General features: G+C 41.0%; 1 protein-coding gene across 3 annotated transcripts in view; it reads right to left on the bottom strand.

Moving 5' to 3' along the window:
* The window catches only part of ADARB1 (adenosine deaminase RNA specific B1), a 1,484,163-nt gene that overhangs the window by 104,265 nt on the left and 1,355,755 nt on the right, over window positions 1–24,143 (bottom strand). For all 3 annotated transcript variants that reach the window (XM_044075985.1, XM_044075984.1, XM_044075986.1), the window contains one exon: window positions 710–878. In XM_044075985.1, coding sequence (XP_043931920.1) covers window positions 710–878 — 169 coding nt within the window. The remainder of the gene's footprint in view (window positions 1–709; window positions 879–24,143) is intronic.

The following is a 24,143-nucleotide window of genomic DNA, read 5'->3' as shown; positions in this document are numbered from 1 at the left end:
TAGTCTAGCCACCAAGTACATTTCCTGAGTTCTCTCTAGCCACCAGGTATATTTAACTGGGGCATTTTACACTTACACACACACACACACACACACACACACACACACACACACACACACACACACACACACACACACACACACACACACACCCTACCTCAGCTCCATTGAAGCCCAGTTTCCTTCCAAGTCTGTTGCATCAGCACTAAAAGGCCAGTTTCTTTGCTGCAGTAAATTGCTGCAAAGTCTGACCATCAGTTAAAAGCCCATGAGAGCAAAATTCTTCCCTTTCCCGCGACAGCAAGCTGCTACCCTGTCTGCAGACATTGCAGTCTGATCCCCTTCCAGTTTATGCAGTTGTAACTGCATATACTTCTGGGATCTCTGCTGTTGAATGCTGTCTTCCTAATCCGGACCGTCTCACCAACAGTTTGGATTCTGTGTGCATGCTCCGGACTGATTCACCGGCCGTCCGGATATTGGGAAATGCAGCAATTGCGCATGTGCGAAGTTCTGGGACTAGCGTTTGTTTTCTTTTTTACAGCTTTTCTTTATTTCTTTCTTTTTTACAGCTGGGGGGGGGCTGCAGTCCTGCAGCCCAATAACACGAGCCGCTCCTGGCAACTAGCCTAAAGATAAGCTCAATAACATACAAAGAAGCATTGGCATAGTCTATTAAGGTTAAAAATATGCCGGTTCTCAAACTTGCCTTGAGATTTTGTCACTACAAGACATGGTGAGTAGTCTCTCTCCTTGTAGTACACCATCCCATGTCTGAATGGTGCTGGTAGCTCTCACGGGGATGGTTCCTTCTCCAGACTCTATCTTTGTGCGCAACTGCCCACGTGCTCTGCGGTTTGGGTGTCTGTCCCCTTGATCTAGAATAAAGTAAAACAGAAAACATAATGGAAAAAAAAACATGAAAACAATGGTTTAAAATTCATACTGAAGAATATGTAATCCTTCTTCATAACAGCACAAAGCAATATGGTAAAGACAGTATAAATACAAGTTTAAGCTGTTGAAAACATAAAAAGGATGATTCCCCGGAATGCGGGTTTCCTGGGAGTTTTAAAGCATAAACACTTAACATAAACACCTCATAAAGAATCACTTTACAAGATGCTCACTAACAGAACAGTTCTGCGGAACGGACTGTTCATATTTGGTTTCCACACCAAAGCACAAGGCTATGTTTTACCAAACTGCTAGAAGACAATCAGTAGCTAGAACTTTGGAGATTTTCCTTTCCTTGGGAATATCAATTAAAGAATTAGCTGGTGACTGGTACCAAGTGTAGCATGGACAAGCAAGTATTTAAGATATCTTTTCTTTAAATTAAATATTTACTTTTATTTTATATTTTGCACTTAAAATCAAAGATCTCTTACTGAACAGCAAGATATTACAAAAAATAGTTCATAATTACAAGATAATTGTGCTTTCAGAACAAGAGGTGCGATCTTTGGAGGTGACTGGAAATTAAGTTGGGATTGGTGAAAAAAGCAGGAGTAAGGCTCATACCTCTCAATGTTTCACACTTCTGAAGGACAAGTATGTGACAAGTTATCCCTAGTTCCAAAGGTGGCTATTAACTTTATGGTAAAGGAGTTGGTGTAGGAAGTAACTTGAAAGGACAGAGCTAAATGGGATGAGGTGGAACTAGACTATGGAGGGGTCAACTTTAATCATGGTTAGAGTTTTACATAAATAAATTGACAAAACTGAAAATGCTAAACAGTCTTTCAAAAGTAGTCACCTTATTCAAAATAGATACCACAGCAAGTTTAAGAAACAATTCTTTTCAGACATATGAGGTGGTTGAAAAGGTTCCACCACAAAAGCATGAAATCTAGCACCTCTATACACAAAATTTCACAGTGAAGTACATGTGATACATAATATAATGAGAGAGGATAAATTTAAGGGAATATAAAGAAATGCTTTTTTACAGACAGGTTAGGGTACAGCTGAAAATCTTTCATGGTTACGCAAGGAAGGTGTTGAATACTTCCTTTCCATTGCCTGAGCAGCACAGTTTGGAGAGCAATAAAAACAGTGAAATGGACAATTCTAGCTAGTGAAAAATTATTGTAATTACATGTGGAACATCAAGCAGGTGTTCATTGCAAAAATTGCAATAATGATCTGACAGACTTTCATGACGTGCACCTCTGGTTACCCAGACATCTTGCTCAGAATTGTTAAGAATGACAGAAAACACTAAGATTCAAAGTAAACTGCAAACTTACAAAATGACAGCATAGCAGAAAGGCAGTGAAAAACTTCATCTCGTATCTCCAACTGTACAACCAGCACACCAGACAACACATTATGGGACAGGCAACTTGAAGACAAAGCACTTCCATATCCACATATATACATAGACAAAATGTTGTGCACATTTTGTCATGACACATGGAAGGGAAGTTAGGTATGTACATGTAGTGGGTGCTGTGACACTAAGGCAAGACATGACTCAAAAGTGTCCCCTTAACCATCTCAGAACTACAGATGCTTGTATTATTGTACTTGCTAGTACACAAGTAATGCATTACTCTTGACAATAATGAGCAAAAATGTATTACTATTGCATTCCTTTATATTAATGTCATTGCTCTGTTAGCTAATAGTAGAAGATAACTGCAATAAAAAGGTAATGCTGAATGACCTGAGCCTGCATGTACAGTGAGTATGCATTACAGTATTGCTCCTTTAAGACAAGTGTATAACATAGCAGTCTTTAGACTGACTAATGCAAGGAGTCTAATGCTTGTAGCCAGTGTACTCATGATGAGTGAACATTTAATACCACTCTTCCTACACTGGCATTTTTTAGGGAATAAAGGTCACTGTTCCTCATTGAAAGCTTGCTGTATCCTAATGTTACTGGCATTACTTTTAGGCATCACTAGATAATCGGACATGTGCATCATGACATGGTCTCAGAACTGAGATCTTCAGGAAATAAAAACAAAAATGACATTTCAGTTAGAAAAAAACATGCCAACAAGCTGAGCAGTGCCAGTCAAACTCACAGCAAGTCAGATGAGAACCCTTTTATGATGAGGTGTGCCACGTAGTAGTTTTACCTCAGGATGAGGTTATTTTACCTACTTTAAAGCTGTCCAACCAAGAAAACTTACGTTTTTGTCAAAAATAACTGTTTAACCCACAAGAGTAGTTTAACTCCTCAAAAAAGCATTTAGCTGGCAAGCACAGAGGCAAAGGTTCACATGCTTTAGAACAGCAAACAAGCTGGGCAAATGAACAGAAACAAATCAGGTAAACAATTTGTTATACTCCATGGGCAAGGAAATGAAGGCAATTTAGAGTTCCATTTCATATTTAGAGGACTTGAGTGTTGCGCATAAGTCAGTACCTTAATAAGCTCAATGTTATTTTCCTGGGCCACTGTTGAGCAGAGACACAGAAGTGATCCCCGGGGTGTATTTCCTATTTCCCATCCACTCATCAAGATTTTTCTTGAAGAGTGCTAATGAAGAACTTTGCTTGACATAGATGGGTAGCCTGTTCCAGAGTATGGGAAGTCTCTGGGATAGGAATCTATCCCACAAGCATGTCCTGCTTATTGTGGTGACAAGGTTTAGGTCCCTAGACCGTGTAGCTCAGAGGGATTGGGATTTCTTTAGGTGTAGCATGTCCAACAGCTCTGGGTTTGACATTGCTTTATATGTTAGGCAGAGATTGCCTCGGAGTAGGCAATATGCTATGGAGTAAAGGTGGATTTTTTTGAGACTGTCAGTGTAAGCCATCTGTGTGAGGCCAGTAATCCCCTTTGTGCGGTACTTCTGTGGCCTTTCCAGCTGCTGCAGATGTCATGTGAGGTACATTCTAAAAGGAGCGTTGTACTTTATTATGGGTCTAATGAGTGTCGAGTAGAGGGGAACAAGGACCTCTTTTTTCCTGGATGAGAACCTTTTTATGATGAGGTGTACCACGTAGAAGGGCTTCCTGACTAAGGTGGTGATATGATTATCAAAAGGCAGACTACTGTCCACCTGGGTCCCAAGGTCTCCATCACACATTCGGTGTTAAATAGACTGCTGTCTATGTAGTAGTTCATGGGTACAGAGTTGTTACCAAAGGGGATGACAATACACTTTTTGGCATTGAGCTTGAGGCCATGGCTCTGACACCAGGCATCTGTCTCAGCCAGGCCCTTCTGTTGGATTTCCACATCATTTGGGGACTTGACTATGGTTCCTAGTTTGCAGTCATCTGCAAACTTCATTAGCCAGAGGCCTTCTGTGTTAGCCTGTACTTCAGAGAAGTAGATACCAAATAGGAGAGGTCCCAGGACTGAACCCTGTGGTACTCCACTTGTCACTCGTTTGAGGTCAGATATGGAGTGTGCAATTTTTACAGTGTGGGTTCTCTCAGTGAACCAGTTGGCAACCCATCTTGTGACGTAGGGATTTATACCTAGTTTAGTGAGTTTAGCTATAATTCCAGAATGGGGGATGGTGTTGAAAGCCTTGGCGAGGTCAAGATAGACTGTGTGAACCACCTTACCCTCATCTATGGCTTTGGTGACTGCCTCAAAGAAGTCGATCAGGTTCAGCAGGCATGATCTGCCTTTCACAAACCTGAACTGGGTGAGATCCAGAGTTTGGAGGTTACCAATGTCTTTTGTTTATGAGTTCCATGATGATACGTTCCATGGCCTTGCAGACCAGGCTCGTCAGGCTAATAGGGCGATAGTTCCTGGGATCAGTGGTGGTTCCCCCTTTGTGGACTGGGATAACTGCTGCTGTATGCCATTCAGTGGGCAAAAAGCCTGATGTGAGGCTATGACTGAATATGGTGCTTAGGTGTACAAGCCAAAGGTGAATATGCTAAAGGTTTTAGTAGATGTTTGTATGAACTAACTGAAAAATGAAAGCTCTATGCTTAACAAAACTCTAGATCTGTGTTGTCTTGTTTTTGTCCAGTTCAACCTTTGGGACCCTGGATCTGACGTTGGAGCCTTTCAGAAACTTTGGATTCAGGGCTCTGACTCCCCCTACCCATACTTCCCTCTCCTCCCACAAACTAATTTAGATTGAGTTTGTCAAATAACTTTCTTCTTCTACTCAGGCGATCAGGATAAACAAGCTAGCCTACAAGAGGGTGGTAAAGGACAATAAGTAGCAAATAAAAGCTGTCAAAGGACAAGGTCACTGTCGGGGTCCATCCATCCAAGAGAAGAGGAAAAGACAAGGATGGGGGATGGAGGGTGCGTTGTTGAAATAGATGAAAAGAACATGGATTTAGTATTACGGTAAGTACATAATTTAAATAGCCGATGCTATTTTGATTCAGCATTTGGATCAGATTCTCAAGCTACCAAAAACTTAGGCAGTATCAAGGAAAAATGTTCCTGAGAATGGTGGAACCAAATGACGTACATGATCTGGACTGTATATCAGTTTCTAGTGAGAAACACAAAGATGTAGGCAGTAAATCAAGTAATTTCAGCTCAAACCTTATCAAAAGGAACTTTGCCCAAAAATGCAGTAGTAGCTATTGGCCTTGCAGAATGAGGCTTTGGTTTGCTAGTGTATTAAAGACAGTTCCATCTTTTCATATACAAACAATATAAAATGAGACAGCCACTTAGAGAATCTGACCAGCTTTTTGCTGCTTCCTCCAAAACAAAAATTGGCGAAGGTGTTCTAAAGATCACACTGTCTAAGATCCTTAGTTCTGTGTAAACAAAATCTGAGATGTCGGAGTATCTAATAAATGTAGAGCAGACTCTCCTTTATTACAAAAATTTGGGAAGAACACTGGAAAATTAATAATTTGACTAAAGTTTACTTAAAACAAAACATCTGGGAGAAAAAGTACAGTTTTGTACCTACCATAAATGTAGATGTTCGAGTATTCACACTGCTGCAGTCATTACACTTGGGTTATCCTGCCGTCAGGCGGTCCCTCAATCGGCCAGAGTTCCAAAGTCTTGGTCCATTGTCAGTTGCTGTCGCTTCTTCCCTGACGTCAGTGCACCAGGGGTATATAGTATGCATCCAACGCCATTTTCTTCAGTTTTTCTTGCCCCAGATGTCAGGTACCCCCAAGTAGGTAGGCAATAGATATTGCTAATAAAAAATATACATATCAAATAAAAACAATACCTTCAGTTACCAGCAAATTCACCCCAAAGGTTGCATAGGATAGAAAGGTATAGATAAGTCTAGCTAGTTCAGAGGGGATGGAGGGAGGGTAACCTGGACTGCAGCAGTATGAACACTCGAACATCTACATTTATGGTAGGTACAAAACTGTACTATGTTCATCGTGTTACACTGCTGCAGTCATCACACTTGGGTAGATTCCCAAAGCTAAGGTTGGGTGGCTGGTCTATAAAGAATTAGGATTGGCTATGAGGCCCTGCAGAACTGCAGTGGCAAATCCTGCTCTGGATTTAGAGTAAAGAGGGCAGGTGGTAATGCTTGGTAAATGTGTGCACTGAACTCCAAGTTGCAGTCTCCAAAATTTCCTTGGTAGATACTCCTCTGAGAAAGGCTGTTGAAGTGGCTGTTGCCCTGGTGGAATGTGGCCTAATGTTATTAAAGACTGATTTTCCATGCTGTGTGTAGCACTACCGAATACAGTGTCCTATCCATTTGGATATAGTCTGTTTTGAGACAGCCTTGCCCTGTGATCCTGCAGCATATGCTACAAACAGTTGTTCAGTTTTCCTGAAAGCTTTTGTTTTGTCCAAGTAGAAGCGTAGCTGCCTGTGTATGTCCAAAGAATGCAGAAGTCTCTCCCCTTTATTCTGGGGGTTTGGATAAAAAGTTGGCAAACGGATGGTTTGATTAAGAGCCACAGTAGATACCACCTTCGGCATAAAGGTCAGATTTGTCCTTAAAGGTACCCTGTCCTGATGAAAAATTATAAAAGGTTCCACTGCCATTAACGCTTGTAGCTCTGAGACTCTCTGTGCCGAAGTTACTACCAGGAGCAGAGCTGTTTTCCATGATAAAAATTTTAGATCAGCTGTATTGGCTGGCTCAAAAGTTGGTAGGGTCAGTTTTTCCAAAACGAAATTGAGGTCCCAAGTTGGTGTTGGTGCTCTCCAGGGCGGTTTTATGTTTTTAGCCCCTCTGAGGTACTGCTTTAGTAAGGGATGAGAGAATAAAGGAGGATCCGTGTTGTAATGTGCTGAAATGGCTGAGGCGTGGATCTTATTTTATTTATTTATTTATTTTACATTTGTTGACCGGGCTAGTCTAACTGGAATAAAATCCATTTTCAGTAGAGGCCCGGGGAGAAAAGCTCCAGCACAGAAAATTTTATACAGTAAAAAAATAATAAGTTCAAAGCAGAATAACAGTAGTAAAATAGCTCTAAACAGTTACAGCCATTCACATACACAATATATGACTGTAATAAATTGTTTCAAATTCAAAGAATTATAATAATAATTAAAAAGGGTCAAGCAGATTACAGACATACAGATTAGGTACAGTTGACATTACAAGGATATCTAGCTTGTGCTGAGGTGATATGCAATGCAATAGAAATAAAAACAAATTAGTAGTTTTCAATTGGAAGCAGGATAACAGAAAGTATATACTGTTGATAAATTATAGAAATGTATCATATGATATAGTGAGATAAATGTATCTAAGAAGCAGCAAGAGTATGTAAATTGGTGGAATATACTCTTGCTAGGAGCAGAGAAGATATTTAGTCAGGGTTAGTACAAGGACAAAGCCAGTGAGAACTGAGAAATTGTTTTATTTTTAGTTTAGAGTGTCTTGTGGAGGTCAGAGATAGGAGTTCAGAGGGAAGTTTGTTCCAGTGTTTGCCTATGGAGTTAGAGAACAGAGAATCTCCAGCTGAGTTGTTGGATTTGTTGATAGTAATAAGTGGCTTATTGGAGGAGCGTAGGTTCTTAAGATTGTTATAGGGGGTGATGAGGGTAGTCAGTATAGGTGTATAGGTGGGGTAGTACAAGCTCTTATGGATAATAGTGAGTTGTTGAGATAGTATCTGGTTTTGAAACTCAAGCCATCCTAGTTGTTTTAGATTGTTGCAGTGATGTGTTCTAAAAGGAGATCCTGTGGCAAATCTAGCAATGGAGTGATAGGCAGTAGCAAGTTTGTTTAGGTTATTTTTTGTGAGATTGGTGTATATGGGTGAGGCATAGAGTAAGGTAGTGATTAAATGAGCTCTAGCTATAGCGATTTTGGTTGAGGGAGTGAGGAAGGGTTTGATTCTGTAAAGGGATCCCAGTTTATTATTTACTGTTTTTATAGTGATGTTAGTATGAGTGTCAAAGTTTAGATTATTATCTATGGTAATTCCAAGAAGTTTGGTGGTTACGTCAGGAGATATGAGAGTCCCATTGTTGGATGTAAGAGTAAAGTGAAGAGGGGCAGACCTACGAGTAGGAGTAAAAAGTAGGAGTTTGGTTTTTTTAGGGTTAAGTAAAAGGCAATGGTTTAAAAAACATTGTTCCACTGTGTTAAATGCATTTTGTGTAAGGGATTGTAGCTCGGAAGGGGTATTAGCTGAGCAAATAATAGTGGAGTCGTCTGCATATTGAATGCAGGTAGCATGTGGGATTGCTAGGTGGAGGCCATTAATGAAAATGGAAAATAACAGTGGGCCTAAAATGGAGCCCTGGGAGACACCAAGGGAAATAGGGAGGTGAGAGGATAGGTTACCTTCCCATAGAACTGCTTGTTGTCTATTTTCTAAGTAGGATTTAAACCATTGTAATGCTAGAGTATCAAGAGAAAGAGATTTAAGTATTTCAATAAGGAGCTGGTGATTAACCATATCAAAAGCCTTAGATAAATCAATGAAGACAGAGGAGGAGAGGGTATTGTTATTACGGTTAGAACTTATACAGTCTGTGAAGGAGAGGAGGGCTGTGGTGGTGCTGTGGTTAGGTCTAAATCCATGTTGACAGTTGGCAAGTAAGTTATTATCAATTAGATGGGTGAGTACTTGCTTATGGACACATTTTTCCATTATTTTTGCAAGTGGAGAGAGTAAGGCTATTGGTCTATAGTTTGAGATGTCGATAGAGTTACCACCTTTATGAAGGGGGATGATGTGTGAGATTTTCCAGATAGATGGGATATTTCCTTCGGATATAGTTCTGTTTATGAGTATTGAAATGGGGAGGGCTATGGCTTTGGCACCTTTTTGCAGGTACTCAGCAGGTAGATGGTCAGCAGAGGGGGTAGTAGGTTTCAATTTTTCTAGAAGAGAGCAAATAAAGGATGTAGGAACTGGTTTTAGCTGAAATAATGGAATAGGGAAAGTTGAAGAGGTGGTTAGATTGGGGGAAGTTGGAGATAATTGCTTAGCTAGTGTTTGAATGGTATCTGTAAAGAAAGAATTAAAGGCATTAGCAGTTTGTGTTGGGTTATCTTGGTTAGAGCCTAGAGGGGTAGGTCTTATAGATTGGCCTGGGTGTAGGAGTTTGTTGATGCTGGACCAAAACTTTTGCGGATTTCTTTGGTTAGTTTGTTGTAGTTGGATGTAAAAGTTTTTTTTATCTAGCAGGATAGCTTTTTTAGTAGTATTCCAAAGTTGTCTAAAGGTTTGGTGGTCCGTTGGATTCCTGGTAGTGTGCCATTTTGACCAAGATTTGCTTCTGAGGAGAATTTTCTGTCTAGTTGCTTTGGTGAGCCATGGGGCAGGTTTAGTGTTACTTCTAATAGAGCGTACAGGGGCATGTTGGTCAAGGATGGATAAGAATGTGGTATTAAAGTAATCAACTGCCTTATCTAGGGGGAGTGTTTTTAGTGGTGACCAGTCACAGTGTTTAAGTTATAGCTGGAAAAGTTCAGGGTTGAAGGATTTCTTAGTCCTGATTGTACGATATGTAGTTGGGTCAGGTAAGTTAATTTTGTGTCTGATGATATAAGTGAGTAAGTGATCACTTAGATCATCAGGCAGGGTTTCTGCCTTGTATGTAAGATGTGGAGAGTTTGTAAAAATCCAATCTAGTATACTTTCTTTATTGTTGCTTTTATTAATTCTTGTAGGGGAGGTTATAACTTGAGAGAAGCCATGAAGATTAATGTGGGTGGTGGATTGAGGGGTACTGCAGGATTTCCAATCGATGTTAAAGTCCCCAAGTATTAAGGTTTCTTGTGGAAGATTGATAGATATCCAGTTAAGAATGTTTTCAAGGGTATTAATGTTATTACCAGGGGGAAGGTAAATACAAGCGATGTTAATGGATTTGAATTTGTTGATTTGAAGTTTAGTGACTAGGGTTTCTGAGTTATTAAATATAGGTAGATTTATGTTAGATATGGCGACTTGTAGATTATTTTTATAGAGGACCGCTACACCTCCTCCCTTTTTGTTAATACGATCCCTTCTCAGGATATTGTAGGCAGGTGGGATAAGTTCATTGTCTTTAATGGATGGTTTTAGCCATGTTTTGGATAGACATAGGAAACCAAATTGGTAGAATTCTAATAGGGCATTAAGATGGGTGGTCTTATTGTTAATGCTTCAAATGTTAAGATGTGCTATGGAAAGAGAGTTTGGAGGCTTATTAGGTGTTTGTGGAAGAGTAATGTTGAAGGTAATTTGTACAGCGTCAGGAATATTGTTTGGGCCAGGATTAGGATGAATGTCTCCATCTAGCAGGCCTAAGTGGAGTATTCTATATGTGGGGTTGTTAATGTTAAGGAAATAAAAACAAAGTGTTTTTCTTGCAAGGGGAGTACTATATTTTATATGGGTTAGTCTGTGATATTTGGCTTGCAGGTAGCAGGGAGAAATTGTGGTGTTAAAGCTATAAAGAGAAATAGGTAGTAGTGGTGTGGAAGTGAGCTTAGAAGGCAGTAGAAGGTTTGGGTGGAGTGGTTGTTCATAAGAGGTTAATGTGTAGATAGTTATTAGAGGAGATAGGAGTAATATAAAGGCTAAAAAGTTTAGTTGAGTTAGGTAGGTAATATTGGCCATGATGTAGGTAAAAGATGGGTAGATAGATAAGGGTTTGTAGTAATAGCAGGTGGGTATTTGAAACTATAAGGGTGGGGTGGGTATTACATTTAGTTAGGAGAGGTAATTGAATAAGTATGGAGGGGAGTGGCAATAAGGAGAACTATTTGTTTGGTATTGGTAAAAGTAGGGGTGTGGTTTAGTGCAAATATATTGAGGACCCCTGGGGTGGGTGGGAATTGGGGGTAGTGAGGGGAGCGGAGTGAGCCTGCAGGGCGAACGGAGCGGGTTGAGACAGTTGAGTGAGAACAATCAGTGGAATTCTGATTGTGGAGGAGGGACTGCAGGGGTAAGTAGGTTTTGTGATCTGTGTAGAGGAGTAGGATGTAGTAAAAGTGAATTGTAAAGGCAGATAGTGGGAAAGGTTTAGCAGAAAAGGTAATATGTAGGGTCAGTAGTAATAATGCTAGAAAGGAGTTCAAAAAAGAAGACAGCCTTATAAGGATGAAGGGCAACAAGAGAGGAGCAGATAGGAGGGTGCCACCTAGTGGGCAGTCAGGTTAATAACCACAGAGGTGAGGAAAAGAAACTCAGGCAAGGTTAGACTAGGGCTAGAAAGGCAATATATATGAAAGGGTTAATTAATTAAACTAGAAGTATGAGAGGGAATATACGTAGTCTACTGGAGTTGGTGGGGGGGAATGGCTAATGGGTGTTCAGGCTGTGAGGCATACAATAATTAACAACCAGGATTAAAGTAGTGTAGTGAATTAGGTATGAGCCAAACTTACAATTGCATATACTCTCTTATCACTTTACGTGTGAGAACAACAGTTTTCACTTATGAAGTGATGTTACAGTTGAATGATTAGGGGGTCCATGGGTCCCTGATGGATAGTAATCTCCTAGTGGAGGGTAGGCAGGCTGAATAGGCGAAAGCAGATATGTATAAAGCAGGAACAAGAGAGAAGGGGAGAAAGAGACAAAAAAGTATTAGATGGCACACTACAAAATGGTTAGGCAAATTACTAAGTTAATCAATTAGAAGCAGTCAAATCCATATCTCAAGAGTAGGAAAGACAAGAAAATGGTTTACTACAAACAGTTGCATCTATCAATTATACAATAGGCTTGGTATAATTGAAAAGACTGTTGCAGGCAAAACATTTGTGTTATAATTTTGTGATAAGAACACGACAAGAAAACAGATAGTTAAATACAATAATCCAGTGCAAAACAGTTGCAATGTACGATATACCCTGCTCACTTTGCTGCTGATTCAAGTACACTAAGTTATATTCTAAGCTTTTTGTCGTATTTATCAACTGCTCTGGATGAGAGGGATGCAGCTAGTATTCAATTTGGATTAAGAAAGGTACATAATCAATGCCAGTGGTTATACAGGGTTTGGCGTCCCTCTGGGTAAGCTCATAGTAAAAACAACCAATAAAAAATACGTAAATCTAGTCAAAAGGATGAAATGCCACTATCTTTGAGTGGCAATGGGCAAACTAATTACAGATTACAGGAGTGTAGTGTCTGGAGAGAATGAATATACCCGCCACGCACCACGTGTTAGTGGAACAGCAAAAAGGCAGTTTATTCTTAAACAGGGTATTTAGGATAAAAACGCCACTATCACTGACTGGCTTTGGCCAAGATAACTGCAGATGTAATAGGGTAATGTCGGGAGAGATAAAACTCCCGCCACACACTGCGTGTTTACAGGACTGGATAAATGAAATGCTACAATCTATCCGTAGCGTAGGTCAAGATATCAGGAGAGAAAAACTCCCTCAAAGCTTCTCAAGTCCAAGTGAGGGAGAGCGGATGGATAAAAGACCTCGCTTTGATCAAAATTGGAGATCCACGCACTCAGAAGAGTAGCAGCTGTTAGTAGGGTTATACAATCGTGTATGTCCCTCAGCGGACAAGATGTCTAGGCTAGATAACGATTGTACCCTTCAGCGGACCTGAGTTCTAGGCTATATATATTGTTAAAACATAACAAAAAGCAGTAATTGTAGATCCATGCACACAGGGGATTATACGACAAGTTGTGAGCTACTGCAATAAACCGTATCCTGCAGCGGATATGAATCTAGGCTAGGCTAAACATTCCTAACATGACTAAACCAGTTTAACAGGTTCTTGATATACAGAAAGTCCAAAGGGAAAAATACACATGCAATGCAAACGCTACTACCGCTGAGATAGTAGCATGAATACAACTACAGCGTAGTAGTACTGTAAACCCTTTCAGCACAGTCAGTTAGCACCCAGTTAGTAAAAAACGGATATCAGTAAAAGTGTACAAGCTATAAAAACAGAGACAATCACAAAAAATCAGCACACAGGGGCATGAAGCACACAGCAGCCAAAGGGTATCCTAGCAAGTAAAGATGGCGCCGGGAGAGACAGGTGTTATATATAAGGTATTGGGAGGAAGCGAGGTGGGGGGGAAGGTTGATACAGGTAGGAAGAGGCGGGATTAGAATAGGGAGCAAGGTAGTACAGCCCTAAGGTAATATGAGTAGGGGTGGAGGTGAGGAGAGAAAGAACTATGAACAGACAAGGGAAGTAGAGGTAATGTAAGGAATATTTCTCAGGTGAGGCAAAGGATGCGTGTTGGGAATACGCTAGCAGAGGTAGGACAGTTGAGTGAGAACAATCAGTGGAATTCTGATTGTGGAGGAGGGACTGCAGGGGTAAGTAGGTTTTGTGATCTGTGTAGAAGAGTAGGATGTAGTGAAAGTGAATTGTAAAGGCAGATGGTCTTGATAGAATTGATGAAAAGGATAGGCCTCTGTCCAGCATCTCAGTTAAGTATTGTAAAATCTGAGGAATGTTTGGAACAGGAGGGGCAAGGCTTTGAGCCTGGTTCCAGGTGCAGAATCTCTTCCATTTTTCTGAGTAAGCTTTCCTGCCTCCAAAATGACATCCATAACAGCTTTAGAGAGAGGTGTTGCCTGTTTGACTAAAGTATCTGCCATGCAGCCAGGGGTTTTGAGCTGACCGTGCAGAATTGGATTGTTTTGTTGAGTCAGAAGATGTGGAATTTGGGGCAAAATCCATGGTGTGCCTGAGCCAAGTTCCTTAAGATAGTGTACCAGTGCTGGTGTGGCCAGTCTGGAGCAATCAGGATCATCTGTGTTTTTTCTTGTCTGGCTTTTAGGAGTACCTTTGAAAGGAGAGGCAGTGGTGGGAAGGCATACACTTTAGGTTTTTCCAGCTGAACTGACGAGCATCCACTTTCCATGCTTGTTTGTGATAAGTCCCTTCTGCAGAATTTCTGTAGTTGGCAAGTCAGTGGGGAGGCAAAAAGATCTATGTCTGGGCATCCCCATTTTTGCATTAAAATGCTGAAGATTTGTGGATTTAATTTCCATTCGTGAGGGTCCATGATATTTCTGCTTAGGTCGTCTGCCAGAGTATTTTTCTTTCCTGGCAGGAATTGTGCTTGCAGGTGAACTTGGTACGTTAGAGCTGTGTTCCACAAGGTCATGGCTTGCCTGCATAGGGGATAAGAATGAGCGCCCCCTTGCTTGTTTATGTACCACATTACTGTGGTGTTGTCTGTCTTTAGCAATAGTTGTCCTGGATGTAGAAGGTCCTTGAAAGCTGTTAGGGCATCTTGAACAGCCAACATCTCTTTTTGATTGATGTGAAGATGCATCTTGGTCTGTGGTCCACTTGCCCTGAATGCATTTTCCTGCCATGTGTGCTCCCCAAGCATAATCCGAAGCATCTGTTGTTAGAGTTTGCCTGGCTGTGGGTTGGGTAAAAGGCTGACCCTTGTTTAGGTGACATGCCTGTGCCCACCATCAAAACTCCTGTCGTAGGCAGGGAATCATTGGTATTACTGCTTCTAAACTGTGAGAGTGTTGATTCCAAACACTTTTTAGGTACCATTGTAATTCCCTCATATGCAGTCTGACATATTGTATTAGTAGTATGCAGGATGACATGAATCCCGGGGCCTGCAGAATTTTTCTTGCAGGGAGATGGGACTTTTTTGCTAGTAATTGAAAATATTGAGTTAGTTGAACTTGTTTGTCTGGTGTGAGGTAAGCCATCTGGGCCGTTGTATTTAAGCTGGCACCCAGGAATGTAATCTGTTGTGAGGGTACTAGTTTTGATTTCTTTTCGTTTACTGTGTACCGTAGAGAAATTAGCAACTTTTTCACAAACGCCAGGTGCTGTAGAAGAATGTCCTTTGTCTCTGCTTGAATGAGGCAGTCATCCAGGTGTGGATATATCTGAATTCCTTTTTGTCTGCAAAATGCAATTACTGGTGCCAGGCACTTTGTGAAGACCCTGGGCGCAGTAGATAAGCCAAAGGGCAGTGCAGAGAATTGGTAGTGCTTTGTACTAGCTTTGAATCTGAGGTATCTTCTGCAATTTTGTCTGATAGGAACATGCAGGTATGCCTCTGAGGTCCAGCGTAACAAGCCAAGTCTTCTTGCCCAGCATGGGTAGAAGCTGCTGTAACGTCAACATTTTGAATTTCGGAACATCCAGGTAAGTATTCAGAATTGAAAGGTCTAGTATGAGCCTCCATGCTTTGTCCTTTCTGGGGACTTGGAAGAGTCTTGAGTAAAATCCTTGTCCTTGTTCCTGTTGTGGTACTTTCTGAATAGCTCTCATGTCCATGAGGGCTGAAATTTGCTTTTGTGCCTCTGCCCATTGATTTTGTAGCAGGTATGGCATTCCTTTTAGCTTTGGTAAAGTATGAAAGTGGAATCTGTAACCTTGAGACACAATATTCAGAACCCATTTGTCTTGGGTGATTGCTTGCCAGTTTTGAGAGAAAAGTGCTAGTTTTCCCCCTAAGGGGGCTTCCAAAAGGGATGTGCTTGGCGTACGAAGAGGAAAGTCACTGTGACTGTTTCTTGTAAGGTTGAGGTGCCCCACTGTCGTTGTCTGTTTGAGCCTAGGGGTTGAGATCTGCCTCTTGGGCGTCTGTATCTGCCTCTCTGTGGCCTGTCTGACACTGGAAAGGACCAATTCTTTGTTGGGCAATTTCTACTAAACCGAGATGGCTGTACCTGTAAAAATCCTTGACTGTTTGCATAGATTTAGCTTTGTCCTCCATTTTCTTCAACACCTCTTCTGCCTTAACACCAAACAAGGTATCATGCTGTAAAGGAGCATCCAATAATTTTGCCTTAACATGATCAGGTAAACTCTGTTCTTTTAACCAAGCATGTCTTTGAATAACAGAACCTGTAATTACGGCTCTACAAGAGGCCTCTAAAGAATCAAAACCACATTGCAGAGTATGTTTTCTCACCTGTTCAACTGCATGCAATAAAGCCTGCATTTCTTTACAATCAGGAGCTTCTGAGCTTGCAAGCATTTTCTGTTTTAACTGAGCCATTAAATATTGTTGGTACTTAAGCATGTGAAACTGGCAATTTAAAGCTCTTACTGCTAAAGTTGCAGACGTGTATACTTTCTTCCCCCATCTATAAAAAGCTCTGGAATCTCTGTCAGAGGGTACTGGATCTTTCGCAATGGAAGCCTTCACCCCCTTTTGGACCCTGGGAAATAGTTTCTGGATCAGCAGAAGGGTTTCTGCAAAGAACTTGTGAGAGTCAGGGACTAATACCTATCTGGCTTGGCTGGAGCAGGGGGTAAAGAGTCAGGTGATAAGCTGGATTCAGAGAACACATCATCCACAATATCTAGCAGAGGCGGAATAGCCAGGGGCCTGTGCTGAGGCAATAAGAGGAAATCCCTGAGCCTTTTCTTGGATTCAGAGTAATCCTGACTTTCCCAATGGAAATGTTCCCTCATGGTATGTAAAGTTTCCCCAAAAGAATAATCCCCAGGAGGAGAGGCTGAAGGGATAGATTCTTCAGCATCAGAGTCCTCAGAGGAGGGTAGAGAGTATCCCTGGTCTGAAGAGGAATCAGAGGAAATGGAAACCTGATCAGAGGAGTCATAGACTGTACCCTGCCTAGGCCTTTTTTCAGGAGGGGGATGGGAACCCCTGAGTAATGAGGTCTTCGGCCATTTTAAGCATCTGTTTCTTGGGCATGGAGGACTGTCCAGGAGAATGCTGTACTTGTTTCTTTGTCTTTAATGGCAGCTTTGTCTTGGCTGTTGATTTTATGGTAAGTTGTGAAGGTCTGAAAAAACCCACAGAAGCCGATGCCTGCTCAGCGGCTCCGGACCCATCTGAGGGATTCGTTTCCGTAGGCCCAATACCTTGAGTTTCCAGAGGCCTAGATGTCTCCACGTGGGAGTAGGAAGCGGCCTGTGGCTCTGAGGTAGCGGGTGTCAGGGGCTGTGAAAGTGCCTCACTGAGCACCGGCGACTGGCCTAGAAGAGGTTTTGTCGGTTCTGGACCTCGGATGCCTGTCTTTATCCTTGTCTTTGCGTTTTTTCGGAATTGAGGTCGTCGGCTGATCCAATGGCATGGTATAATTGAGCCTTCGGCCAAAGTAGTGTAAAGCAAAATCAAAATGTCTCTTTATAGAGCGTTTGTTAAATCTAGCACAAAAACGACAGCTAGTGACGTTGTGATCAGGGCCTAGGCATGCAAGACAGTAAGAGTGGAAGTCCTTATGAGGTATTTGCTTCCCACAAGAATTACAATTATTAACTTTTTCTGACATCGGTCTGAAGCAAGAAAACGGTTTCCCCAACAGGGTACTTAGCTTTATTGAAAACTTCGGATCTGAAATTCAACTTCGAAAATCTCAGGAGTCGGCCGACCGGCACTTGCGAACTGCTTCGGGCATCACGCGGCAAGAAAGACTGAAGAAAATGGTGTTGGATGCGCAATATATACCCCTGGCGCACTGACGTCAGGGAAGAAGCGACAGCAGCCGACGCCGGACCAAGACTTTGGAACTCTGGCCAACTGCTGGACCGCCTGATGGCAGGATAACCCAAGTGTGATGACTGCAGCAGTGTAACACGATGATCATCTGATTTATTCTCAGGCACCCTTGTCTTTGTGGAAAAGCACGCATGGAGGTTTACAAGACAATGCTCGCAATTCCAAAATCCATCTCGTGGAAGTAACAGCCACCAGAAAGTGTTTCCAGCAAAGATATTTTAAATCTATGTTAGCTGCAGACTCATAAGGAGTTTGAGTTCAGGCTTGATGCATGATAGTAATATTCCACGTAGGAATATGATCCCTGATAGGGGGTCTCAATTGAAAGGTTCCCTTTAGAAAGCTTTTTGAAATCTATAGGGATGCAGTAGGAGTTTGTCTGCATCCAACATGGAAATTGGAAATGGCTGCTAACTGCACCTTGACAGCAGAAAAACTGGATCCTTTTTGAAACGGAACTGACAATAAGTCCAGAATACATGGGAGAGGGGCTGAAAAAGGATCTATTTCCCTGGTAAAGGCTCAGAGGAAAAGTTTTTCAACTTGCACTTTTTCAGTATTAGGCTTTTGAAAGGCAGATAGAATGTGGACCACTGGAGAGGAAAGCCTGGCATCTCTGGCTACAATTAGAATTGCAGGAACCATGTGGTTAGTTAGCTTCACGGTCTCCATCTCAAGATGGTACTGTCAGATGGGTGATTCAGGAGATTAGGATGATAATCCAGCTTCCAAGGTGAATATACAAGATGAGGACAAACAAAGGGGACCCAACCTGCTGGAGCCAAAATGAGCCAATGAGTACTACTCCAGCCTATCACCTTCTAGCTTTCAGAGTATATTATCAATGGTATGGAAGGAAAGGCATAAAAAAAGACCGTGAGGCCACTCATGGACTAGAGCATCTCTCAGTAATTGACCTTGTGAAGGGATCAGGGCAAAGTAATTGCTGAATTCATTGTTTAGCTAAGAAGCATAAAGACTTCAGCAAAGTTGGCCCCATGACTGAAGATCTTCATTGCCACTGTCTGACTTGATAGACCACTTTTGAAGCAGAAGAATAGACATGCTCAGCTTGTCCTCTAAAAGACTTAAAGTTCCCGGATTGTGCATTGCCATGAGAAAGCAATGGGAAGATGCTGCCTACTGCCACACCCTCATGGCTTCCCAGCAGAAAGGGTACGAGTGGATTCCTCCTTGGTTGCTGATATACCACACTACTATGTTTTCCGTCCAGATGGAAACCATACCCTTGGGGAGGGAGTGCGGAAAAGTCTACAATGCTTGGAGGACTGTCCTCATCTCCAAGACACTGATGTGAAGACTGGCCTCTGTGGGTGAAGATATGGGTATTAAAGGACCAGATAAGCTACATATCTGACAATTTGTGTTCAGGTGGCATCCAATGAACTATTGGCTGTCTCATTATCAGATGGTTCTTTACACAGCTGACTAATTCCCAACTCTGGAGCAAGCTAGAGCAAGAAGTCCATGTGCTATAGATTGGTGAGGTAAGGAGAATAATCTAAACACAAAAGCACCAGGAACCTCTGCAGCCTGAGCTGTGTTGCTACCACTAACGTCTTTGGCAAACACCCAGGAGATTCTTTTGAGACCAAATGGCAGTGCCCTGAATTGAAAATGATTAGTTCACACCTGAAAATGAAGAAATCTCCTGGGATTGCCTTGCTATTATGATATATCTATAATAGAAGTACCCTGGAATTCTACCAAGCACATCCAATCATCCTTCCTCAGAAGAGGTAGGATGGACAGAACTGTGCCCACCTGAAATTGTTGGCTTCACAAACAGGTTGAAGTGGTTTAGGTCCAAGACTAGCATGAGGTACCCTGTTTTCCTTAATACTAAAAAAAAAACTGGAAGAGACTCTGGATTTGTACTGGCCTGGGGGCACCTGCTGGATGACTCTGGTTCTAGCAGGTTTTGAACGTCTACTGCTGCTGATTCCAGCTGACTGGTTGGTATGTCTAGAATCCTTTTCCTTGTAGCAGAAACAAAAGGAACAGTGCAACCTCTGGTGATTACTCTCTGCATCCAAATATCTTGTGGGAAGGCCTACCAGGCTTGAGGGTGAACGTATAAGTGCCCTCCAACTGCCTCCAGAGTGCAGCAGTTGTGCACCTGTTCAGAACTGCTATTAGAGTTCCTCTGTGAAAGGGCTGCAAAACCCAGTTCTGCAGTCTGCCTCTGCCCCTAGGGTAACGTTCATTGAAATTACCTGGAAGGGGGGGGGTCTTATCTGCAAGTAGAGGCAGTAAGAAAGTAATCCAATGGCTCAGACAAGCCAAGGAGGACAGGAGAAATTCTCCTATCAAAATATTTCATATATATATATATATATATATATATATATATATATATATATATATATATAAACTATGTCAGGTATTGCCAGCTATGCCGGGAGAAGGGCAGTAGATGCCACACTAGCTGGAATTTTATAAAGAATTATATGTCATTTGTATATCAAACTGATTTGGACAGATGTTTGTGTTGAAAATTGCATTTGTAAAGTGGCTTAGTTAAAAATGGACCAACAGTGGGTCTTGACTGCACTGTAACTGAATTAAATATATATGTAACAGAGGATATTGGAAGAGAAGCAGTTAAGCTCAGTTCCAGCTATCTTTGAAAATAGTAAGAAATTAAGTTACTGGACCTACACCATAAAGATGTTATCTTATAGTTCTCAATACAGCCAGACACCAAGTCTGTACTAGGAAGCTTTCTGTATTGTCTTTGGGGTGAACTAATTGCCACTGCTGAAGGGTTGAAATTTCAAATTGTTTTACGACTTCCAGAAGCTGCATCAGATCTTAGCAAGCTCTATGTGTATGTATTACTGATATATATGTGCAAAATCCTGGTAGTTTCTAGCAAAGGGGATAGCATAGGAACCAGAAGTCAGATGATCAGATGTATGTGATGCTATTCTGTAATTTAAGACAAAAATGATGTTTAATACTAGATGAGACAGAAGTCTTATTGCATTCTGTTTTTGGGAACTTGACAAGAAAGGTGCCCTCACCTATTTCATTTGCCTTGCTCTACTAAATGATCAGGGAATACTAACTCTTTAGATTAGTCAGAAAAATTGGGAGATTAGTTAAGTACTGTTTTTCTGTATCACTGTTTTATCTATTCATCTGTGTTACTTTAATATTTCCTGTGATTGAAACTCTGGTGTTTATTGTAAATCGATAATTAGTATTTTCACGTTCTTTTATTATTATTAAATATATTTAAACTTTTCATTGTGTCAGGTCCTTAAGAGAATATTTTAACATTTGAGAGCACTTGTATCCATTTGGTGACACTGTGGCCACTCCTGAGAGCCTTACGTACCACATTGGCCAGACACTTCATTTGTATTAATATTAACTTCACTCAGTATAACTGGCTACCCTTGTAAGAGCCTTAGAGTAGGTGGCATTGTAGTGCCTGGAGGTGGTGTAACTACCTTATAGTCTGGGCAGAAAGGGGCATAGCTAGATCTGTGCCAGCCTTTTCCAGGTGTGTGTGAAAATCAAATCTCAAACAGTGTGCATGTTAGCTGCGTGGAGCAGGAACTCAAAGCACTAATTTCACAGAGAGGGTGTTGGAGGACTTGGCTTGGACACTCAGCTAAGGACTCAATCCTACAGCTGTGCCAGTGGGGAGTCTTACTGGGGATATGGAGAGAGAGAGAGACAGAGAAACAGCTCCAGAACTGAGTATGTTCCCTGTGTACTCAAGGGAAATTATGCTTGATGCAGAGACCTACATCTGGAAATACTGGATTATCCATGTTTATTCCAAGTGACTGTCCCTCTCCAGTTACAGTGGTGAGGATTCAGGCTCTTTAATTACTGGCCCAACCAGGGGAGGACACATATTGGTGGTAGTTGTCACTGAAGGTGTGTGTATTCTTGGCAGCCACAAGGTAAACATTCAGTGTTTCATTTCACAACAGTTTTATTATTATTTTTTTTTTTAGTTTAGTCAGTGAAATCAGAAAAAGATGTCAGCAAGGGGTTATGGGAAGCTGACAAAGAACCATTTGGCCAAGATGTGCGAAGCCAAAGGACTGGTGCAGGCAGCTCAGACCAGCAACCAGGAGGATAACTAGTCTGGTGATGGTAATTTGCAGTCCTCATAAAAGGACATTTCTTATTTTCCTCACAGGACATAAAATCCATCTGGAGTTAAACAGACCTGAACTGGAGGCCAAACATCTGGAATTAGAACCAGAGAGAGTGAGGTGTTTGGAGGCTGAAGGAAATGAGAGATTACAGTGTTTGGAGACTGAAGAAAATAGACTGCGGCATTTGGAGGCCGAAGAAAATGAGAGACTGCAGTGCTTGGAGGCTGAAAAAAATGAGAAGCAGCATCAACATGAGTGGGAGATTATTGACTCTTCACCACTGTCATGGAGGTAATGGGAAAGGGAATAACTGAACACAGAAGCAATAAAGGTTAGTAAATTTCTTCCACAGTTTACAGAGGGTGATAATTTTGATAGTTTTATTCATATATATGAAAGGGTATGTTAACAATATAATGTTGAAAAAGGGCTCAGGGTATGGTTTCTGACTCTGTTACTCCAAGGTAAAGTTGTAACTGCTGTTTATAAATTGTCTGATATCGATAGTTTAAATTATGATGAAGTCAAATATAAGTCAACACCTGCAGCTTACAGAAAACAATTTGGTGAGCATAGATGTAAACCAGATGAAAGTGTTTGTGATTACATTGCAGAGTTAAGCATTTATTTTCGTAGGCAGGTGAGTGGGTGTCAGGTCACCACTTTTGAAGGGCTGGAAGACCTTTTGATGAGGAAACAAGCCCTTGGCATTTTGCGTGAGGACATATGCATCTGGTTAGTAGAGAGAGTGTGTAACTATGCAGATGACCTGGGGAAAAAGAGGGATCTCTACTTAGCAAGCAGAACACCACAGCACAAAAAAGGGATACAGTGTAGAGAATTTTACTACAATACCTGTAATCATTGTAGAAGTACATTAAACAACAGTATACGCACTGACCAGTTTGAACAGTATTAATCGTAACTGCGGAGAAATAGCCAAGTAATGGAACACTGGAATGGGTAGGGGAGTGGGGGGAGTAGGGTGCTGCTGCAGTTGGGGTTGCTCTGGGTGGGGGTCCAGATCTGCTACCTTGCCTAGGGCCCCGTTTTCACATAATCCAACTCTAAAATTTTCCACTTTTATTTACTATAAACTATCAGAAGGTGGAATGAAACAAAAAGTGTCAGTTGTAAAAAAAATAAGCACTTTCTTTCCACGTTTGAAAATAAAGAAATAAAAGAACGAAACAGCTTTTTTTTTTTTTTTTTTTTTTACACAACTGACACTTCATTGTTTCACTCAATCTTCTTGAAAGTTTATGGTTTTCACCGTTATTTACTGTTAATTAATAACTGTCATATTGTTGAACATGCCAGTGCGGTTCTACAGACTGTAGACATCAAGTGAAGTGGCAGCAGCCCTCCCAGGTAAATTCTGAGCAGTTATGAATAATAATCATAATGATGATTGTGATAAAAAAAGAATGCAGGCAAAAAAATGGAATAACTGACTCTGCTGTTACTGTGTTTTCAAAAGTTAATAGAGTTTATTCCTTAAGTCCTCTTTTTTTTTCTCATTTCTTTCATTACTGCAAGTTGGCCCCACTCTTGGGAAGATTTTTTAAGTCATGCAAGAAACATATATTTTATTGTGCTTTTAAAAAATTAAATGTGTGACTTTTATTCTGCTAATAAAGTTGTAAAAACTTCTTGCCTGACATTAGGCTTCGAATTAAATTATTATTTTTCTAGTTGCCCAGTTTTTGTTACAACTCTGTTTTATTTAATTGAACAAAACAAAAAAAAAATGCAGCAGGCGGACCTTGAAAATGTAAACAAATGTTGCTCACAGTTCTTACTATACCTTAAAAATCTTAGCTGAAAAGATAAAAGCCAAAACGTAATTAGTCAGGAAAAAGGCCAAAGGTCCAGAACAGGGAAAAGATTTTAATAAAATATTGTTCTTGCATGCTTAATGTGCTAAAATAGGTTTTACATTAGCATACATTTCCTGAAGGATATAAAGTCTAGGAATCTGAAACTCTATCATTATTTAAGTTTTGCAATCCACATAAACTTGGCAGAAAACCACAAATCTTATGAGGAAAATACCAAACATATGACAATCAGGGAAAGTCGAAAGTATGCTCTGAACTCTCAACCTCTTAGGACAAGACTCAGGGAGAAAGTGTGAAAGGCTCTCTTCCTGATAAGGAACAGTTAAATTATTATGGTCAAACCTTTTGATGGAAACGATGTAGAAAAGGCTGAAAAAA

The sequence above is a fragment of the Protopterus annectens genome, chromosome 6.part1 (assembly GCF_019279795.1).
Source record: "Protopterus annectens isolate FY-2018-M chromosome 6.part1, PAN1.0, whole genome shotgun sequence".
Lineage (NCBI taxonomy): Eukaryota > Metazoa > Chordata > Ceratodontiformes > Protopteridae > Protopterus > Protopterus annectens.
The sequence above is the reverse complement of the archived record's forward strand: the minus strand, read 5'-3'. Positions and strand labels throughout refer to the sequence as shown.